Raw genomic sequence first — 7,432 nt, 5'->3', positions numbered from 1 at the left:
TAGACCATCCTTTTTTCTCTCCCTCCCTTTTTTAAACCCTTCGAGAGCCTAGTTAAGAGTACCTAAGATCTTTTTTTAAATATCACCCCCCCAGGAGAGAGAAAAAAAACAACAAATTGGAAATTACATTCCCTTTCCCCCCCATTCAAAAATATATAAATACCAAAAAAAAAAAAAAAAAACTTTTTGTCATCATAAGTATCCATATAGAGAAATAATCATCACCATAAATAAACCGACGAGTAGGCCTAGAATAGAATCCAAAAAAAAGAAATGCATCCGCGGACCTGTAGTGGTGAATCGAGTGTGGTGAGAGTGATGAGTGTGGTGGTGTTGGTGTTCCTGTGTGTACCTTGCTTCGTGTGTGCGGAGGTCGGGGATTACACACACGAATGGGCGGCGCACGTCGAGGGGGGGGACGAGAAGGCACACGAGATCGCCAGAAGACACGACTTCGATGTTATAACTAAGGTAAGGAGAGAGAGAGAGAGAGAGAATGTTGTGTGTGTGGATGAGAGAGAGTGAGTGAGTAGGGTGAGTGTATGTGTGTGAGCGAGAGAAATGTAAGTGTGTGTGTGTGTGTGTGAGCGAGAGAAAGGTAAGTGTGTGTGTGTGTGAGCGAGAGAAAGGTAAGTGTGTGTGTGTGTGAGCGAGAGAAAGGTAAGTGTGTGTGTGTGTGAGCGAGAGAAAGGTAAGTGTGTGTGTGTGTGAGCGAGAGAAAAGTGAGGGTATATGAGAGAGAGAGAGAGAGAATGTTGTGTGTGTGTGTGGATGAGAGAGTGAGTGAGTGAGTGAGTAGGATGAGTGTGTGTGTGTGAGCGAGAGAAAGGTAAGTGTATGTGAGAGAGAGAGAGAGGTTTTGTGTGTGTGTGTATGTGTGGATGAGAGAGAGAGAAATCGGTGTTTGAGGCTAAGGTCAGGAAAAAAGCGAGATGGAGAAGGGTGAAAGAGAGAGAGAGAGAGAGGGAGCGAGCGCAAAATGAGGGTGTGTGAGAGAAATCGGCCTCAGTGCTGTAACTAAGGTAAGGGAAAAGAGTAAGAGAGAATAGGGTGAGTGTGAGAGACAGAGTGAAGAGAGGGTGAGAGGAATCTGCTTCGGTGGTTGAGGCTAAGGTGAGGAAAAATAAAGAAAAGTGGGAAGAATGGATGGAGAATAAGAGGGAGGTATGTGTGTGTGTTTTAGGGAGCTAGGGACAGAGGTGTGTGTGTTTTAGGGAGCTAGGGGGAGAGGTGTGTGTGTTTTAGGGAGCTAGAGGGAGAGGTGTGTGTGTTTTAGGGAGCTAGGGGGAGAGGTGTGTGTGTTTTAGGGAGCTAGGGGGAGAGGTGTGTGTGTTTTAGGGAGCGAGGGGCAGAGGTGTGTGTGTTTTAGGGAGCTAGGGGCAGAGGTGTGTGTGTTTTAGGGAGCTAGGGGGAGAGGTGTGTGTGTTTTAGGGAGCTAGGGGGAGAGGTGTGTGTGTTTTAGGGAGCTAGGGGCAGAGGTGTGTGTGTTTTAGGGAGCTAGGGGCAGAGGTGTGTGTGTTTTAGGGAGCTAGGGGCAGAGGTGTGTGTGTTTTAGGGAGCTAGGGGGAGAGGTGTGTGTGTGTTTTAGGGAGCTAGGGGCAGAGGTGTGTGTGTTTTAGGGAGCTAGGGGCAGAGGTGTGTGTGTTTTAGGGAGCTAGGGGCAGAGGTGTGTGTGTTTTAGGGAGCTAGGGGGAGAGGTGTGTGTGTTTTAGGGAGCTAGGGGGAGAGGTGTGTGTGTTTTAGGGAGCGAGGGGCAGAGGTGTGTGTGTTTTAGGGAGCTAGGGGCAGAGGTGTGTGTGTTTTAGGGAGCTAGAGGGAGAGGTGTGTGTGTTTTAGGGAGCTAGGGGGAGAAGTGTGTGTGTTTTAGGGAGCTAGGGAGAGGTGTGTGTGTGTTAGTGAGAGTTAGGGGAGAGGTGTGTGTGTTTGAGGGGAGATGTGAGTGTTTAGGAGCTAGGGAGAGGTGTGTGTTTTAGTTTTAGGGAGAGGGGAGGTGTGTTGAGGGAGTTTAGAGAGGAGGAGATGTGTGCATGAGGGAGCTAGAGAGAGAGTGTGTGGATTTAAGAGGGGGAGGAAGGGAGATGTGTGTTTAGGGAGCTAGGGGGAGAGGGAGGTGTGTATGAGGGGAGAGAGAGAGGTGTGTGTTTTAGGAGAGGGGAGAGAGGTGTGTTTTAGAGGAAGATGTGAGATGTAGATGAGAGAGAGATGAAGGAGATGTGTGTATGAGGGGAGAGAGAGAGATGAAGGAGATGTGTGTATGAGGGGAGGGAGGGAGAGAGATGAGGGAGATGTGTGTATGAGGGGAGGGAGGGAGAGAGATGAGGGAGATGTGTGTATGAGGGGAGGGAGGGAGAGAGATGAGGGAGATGTGTGTATGAGGGGAGGGAGGGAGAGAGATGAGGGAGATGTGTGTATGAGGGGAGGAAGGGAGAGAGATGAGGGAGATGTGTGTATGAGGGGAGGGAGGGAGAGAGATGAAGGATATGTGTGTATGAGGGGAGGGAGGGAGAGAGATGGAGATGTGTATATGAGGGGGAGAGAGATGAGGGAGATGTGTGTATGATGGGAGGGAGGGAGAGAGTTGAGGGAGATGTGTATATGAGGGGGGAGAGAGAGAGTGGGAGGGAGGTGTGTGTATGAGGGGGGAGAGAGTGGGAGGGAGGGAGGGAAGTGTGTATGAGAGAGAGAGAGAGAGAGAGAGAGAGTGAGTAGGAGGGAGGGAGGGAGGGGTGTGTGTATGAGGGCGAGGGAGATGTGTGTATGAGGGGGGAGAGAGAAAATGGGAGGAAGAGAGATATGTGTATGAGAGGGAGAGAGAGGGAGAGAGAGGGAGAGAGAGAGAGAGAGAGAGAGAGAGAGCCGGAGGGGAGGGAGGGAGAGAGCTGGAGGGAGGGAAGGAGGAAGAGAGATGTGTGCATGAGAGGGAGAGAGAGAGAGAGAGAGAGAGAGCCGGAGGGGAGGGAGGGAGGAAGGGAGGGAGGGATGTGTGTGTGTATGAGAGGGGAGAGAGAGAGTGGGAGGGAGGGAGGGTTGTGTGTGTGTATGAGGGTGGGAGGGATGAAGGGAGGTGTGAGTATGAGGGGAGAGAGAGAAAGTGGGGAGGGAGATGTGTGTATGAGGGGGAGGAGAAAGAGAGAGAGTGGGAGGGAGGGAGATTTGTGTATGCGTGTAAGGGTGAGAGTATGTGTGTATGCGTGTAAGGGTGAGGGTGTGTGTGTGTGTGTGTAAGGGTGAGGGCATGTGTGTGTGTGTGCGTGTGTAAGGGTGAGGGCATGTGTGTGTGTGTGTGTGTAAGGGTGAGGGCATGTGTGTAAGGGTGAGGGCATGTGTGTGTGTGCGTGTGTAAGGGTGAGGGCATGTGTGTGTGTGTGTGTGTGTGTGTGTAAGGGTGAGGGCATGTGTGTGTGTGTGTGTAAGGGTGAGGGCATGTGTGTGTGTGTGTGTGTAAGGGTGAGGGCATGTGTGTGTGTGTGTGTGTGTGTGTAAGGGTGAGGGCATGTGTGTGTGTGTGTGTATGTGTGTAAGGGTGAGGGTATGTGTGTATGCGTGTAAGGGTGAGGGTATGTGTGTATGCGTGTAAGGGTGAGGGTATGTGTGTATGCGTGTAAGGGTGAGGGTATGTGTGTATGCGTGTAAGGGTGAGGGTATGTGTGTATGCGTGTAAGGGTGAGGGTATGTGTGTATGCGTGAGGTATGTGTGTAGAGTAAGGGTGAGGGTATGTGTGTATGCGTGTAAGGGTGAGGGTATGTGTGTATGCGTGTAAGGGTGAGGGTATGTGTGTATGCGTGTAAGGGTGAGGGTATGTGTGTATGCGTGTAAGGGTGAGGGTATGTGTGTATGCGTGTAAGGGTGAGTGTGTGTGTAAGGGTGAGTGTGTGTGTGTGTGTGTGTGTGTGTGTGTGTGTGTGTGTGTGTGTGTGTGTGTGTAAGGGTGAGGGCATGTGTGTGTGTGTGCGTGTGTGTGTAAGGGTGAGGGAGGGAGGGAGGGTTGGTGTGAGTGAGTGAGTGAATGTGAGGGTGAGAGAGAGATATGCGAGGATGCAAGAAATAGGATTCGATGGTAGAGGCCATGGTAATGACAAGAGTGAGAGAGCAGAATAAGTGTGAATGGAAGTTGAGTGGGTAGAATTGAGGGAGAGAGGGAGGGAGAGGGAGAGGGAGAAAAGGGAAGGGAGACAGGTAAAGCAACGCTTGATAAAAGAGGATATGAAACTATGGATATCATGAATAGATATCGCCAAATACAAGGGGGAGAACGGGAGAGAGCGAGAGCACAAGAGAACGGGGGAACTTGGGAACAGAACCAATGCGAAGACATAAACTGTAGCCTTGGGTTAGACCGCCTAAGGGCTATGACCCTAAACTTCAAGAGGGAGGAGGAGAGGTGGAGAGGAATAAGGAATGGGAGGACGAGAAGTGGATAGAAAGGAGGAAGGGGAAGAGGAAGGGAGGGGGGGCAAAGTTGCAGCGGAATTTCCTTTAATGTAACAGGTGATTGCGCGCATTGTCATACACGGTAAGTAGCGGGAGGAGGGAGGAGGGAGGAGGGAGGAGGGAGGAGGGAGGAGGGAGGGGAGGGGAGGAGGGAGGAGGGAGGAGGGAGGAGGGAGGAGGGAGGAGGGAGGAGGGAGGAGGGAGGAGGGAGGAGGGGAGTCGGTGGGAGGGGCTAAACCACCACGGGATTCGCTGTCTGGCCGGCCGGGGTTATTCTGTCTCCTCGTTTAGGGTGAATTTAGTTTGGGGAAGTAATGTTTGTAGATGGAGATATATATATGTGGCAACCAGGAAGAGACAGGGAGCACCAAAAAAAGAAATAACGAGAGATAGAGAGAGAGAGAGAGAGAGATGAATAAGAAGCAAGTAGCACGAGAGACAGGTTGTGAGCGGCGGATGTGTTGGTGGTGGGTACAGGTGTGCGCACTGGGAAGGGTAGCGGGAGGGGGGGGGGGGGAGACAGAGAGCGGTGAGGAGAGAGAGTAGGGGAGGGAGGGAGAGGGACGGGGAGAGGGGCGTCACCGTTAACCCAAGTTCCTGCCAAACTTGGGGAGCTCAACTGAGTCCAAGTGTTGCGCCGTGTGGACTTCTCTGCCTCTTCTTATTTCACACTCCTCGAAACTACTACGATTATTACCACTACTACTACTACTACTACTAGTAGTGCTTACACGTTGGCGTTTTGTCTTGGCTTGTTTCCTTTGTGATATTCTTCTTCCCTCTTTCTATCTATCTGTCTCTCTCTCGCGCGCCGGTAAGCCGGAGAGTGAAGAGGACGGAAGCATAGAGAAGAGACAGTGTGACAGGACACACATCCACCTGCTTGACGAAGTGTAAACAAACTGACTCGGAAAACTTTTTGACAAAGTTTCTCCTCTAGAGCGGATTAGACTGCGTCTTTACCACGGCGACTTTTATAATAAACTCGGCATTTTCTTGTTTGACTTCAGGTGTTCTCTTGCCCTTCTAGGCCTCCCCTTGTCCCTCTAACCCCCCCCCCTTGCCCCTCTAACCCCCCCATTGCCCCTCTAACCCCCATTGCCCCTCTAACCCCCCCCATTGCCCCTCAAATCCCCCCCCCTTGCCTCTCTAATCCCCCCCTTGCCCCTCTAACCTCCCTTGCCCCTCTGACCCCCCCTTGCCCTTCTAACCCCCCTTGCATATTGCACAAATTTGGGTAAATGCTTAGAATAGTTTGTTCGAACGAGAACCAGTTAACTGGACTGGTCAGATTTTATATATAATACCCATATATATATATATATGCTGTTGTAAAGGTAGATATAGACATGGGAAATCATGACGATACAAACAAAAATCGAATTTCAACCCGAGCGTGACTGACTGTGTTATAAGTCAACCCTTTCCCCTCCCTTCTCCCTTCCTTCTTCCCTCCTCCCTCCTCCCCTCCCTCTCCCCCTCTTCTCCCCTCACCTCCCTCTCCCCCTCTTATCCCCTCACCTCCCTCCCTCCCCCCTCCTCCCCTCACCTTCCTACTCCCCTCCCTCTCCCCCTCCTCCCTCCCCTCCTCTCTCCCTCCCTCCCTCCTCCCCTCCCCCTCCTCCCTCCCGACCTCACCCTCTCTCCATCCCCTCACACTCCCCCTTTCTCCTAAAACCCTCCCCCCTACTCGCTCTCACTCTCTCCCCCTCTCCCCCATCCCCCCCTCTCTACCTCCTCCCCCAACCCACACTTTGGCAGAAACAGCGTTTGCGTGGTGACTGACCATATAGTTACGCGCATGCATACTTGCACGCGGAGGAGAGGGGAAGTGGGGGTATGCGAGTAATATTTTCTCGCTTTCTTCGTGTTTGTTATTGTCCTTTTGGTCAGTCTTTTTCTTTTTTTGTTCCGGTTTCTCTCTCCCTCCTATCTTTCTCTCCATCTTTTTTTTTCTTTTTCTTTTTCTATCTTTCTTTTTTTCTTTCTATCTTTCTTTTTTCTATCTTTCTATCTACCTTTCTATCTTTCTTTCTATCTACCTTTCTTTCTTTCTTATTTTCTTTTTCTTTTTTCACCTTATTTCCCGCTCCCTTCCCTTTCTTTTTATTTTTTTATATCTTTCCTTTCTCCCTTCTTCCCCCCCCTATCCCTTCTCCCCCCCTCTACCCATTCTTCTTTCTCCCCCTCTCCCTCCCTCCCCTCCCTCCCTCCCTTCCCCCTCCCCACTCCCCCTCTCTCCCTCCCCACCACTCCTCCCTCACCTATCTCCTTCTCTCTCCTCCTCTCCACTTCCCTCCGCCCCTCTTCCTCCCACCTCCACCCTGCCATACTTCATCGGCGACGCAATATATCGCCACGAAAGTTCGATTGCATGACTGATCATGACATGCAATGTGTGCAGAGGTCTCCCCTCCCGCCCCCCCACTCCCCTTTCTCCTCCCCCCACACCCCTTTCTCCTCTCCCCCTTCCCCTTCCCCCACTCTTTTTCCCATTAGTTTATGATGGTGTACATGTGCTTAGAATGGGGTAAGGAGAAGGGGAGGGGAAGGGGCAAGTGGGGAATAAATTGATGTGAATACGGGGAGGTAGAGGGGTAGGGGGTAGGGGGTAGATAGGGAGGGAGGGAAGGGGAAAAGGAGAGAGTGGGGCATTAATTAATGGGGTTGGGGGTGAGTGATAGGGATTGGTAGAGGGAGGCAGGGGGGGGTTGTGGTAGGGGTGGGGGTGAGATGTAAAGGAGCTGGGAGTTAAGCCTGGTGCATGAGCCTTGTTGGTGCATGATGTCCCGTAAAGAGGTTCGTCTCCAGTGGTTTATTGGCTTTTACGCTCGGTGATGTTTTCTTTCTTTAAGGGCGAGTTACGATGACTGCTGTAAAATCATCCACTAAATATAAGCATTTCCTTAGTTCAAGATCCTTGGCGCGATTGGAAAATCACGAACTTGTCGTGCATGAACCGTTTTTTTTTTCAGAAATGGAAACATTTGATTTTCTTTG

At 51.2% G+C, this 7,432-nt stretch overlaps 1 protein-coding gene across 6 annotated transcripts in view; it reads left to right on the top strand.

Annotated features, from left to right (window-relative positions):
• Positions 1-7,432, top strand: part of LOC122248384 (furin-like protease kpc-1) — a 439,251-nt gene that overhangs the window by 83 nt on the left and 431,736 nt on the right. For 3 of the 6 annotated variants that reach the window (XM_086531730.1, XM_086531729.1, XM_086531728.1), the window contains exon 1: positions 1-471. This exon is cut by the window's left edge and continues 83 nt beyond it. In XM_086531730.1, the coding sequence (XP_086387856.1) occupies positions 274-471 (198 nt within the window). In that variant the 5' untranslated portion in view covers positions 1-273. The remainder of the gene's footprint in view (positions 472-7,432) is intronic. The other 3 variants (XM_086531727.1, XM_086531726.1, XM_086531725.1) reach the window with 1 other exon arrangement.

The sequence above is a fragment of the Penaeus japonicus genome, unplaced genomic scaffold (genome assembly GCF_977035675.1).
Source record: "Penaeus japonicus unplaced genomic scaffold, GWHDUDI00000001_assembly GWHDUDI00000036, whole genome shotgun sequence".
NCBI lineage: Eukaryota > Metazoa > Arthropoda > Malacostraca > Decapoda > Penaeidae > Penaeus > Penaeus japonicus.
Note: the sequence above shows the minus strand (reverse complement) of the source record. Positions and strands in the feature narration are given on the sequence as shown.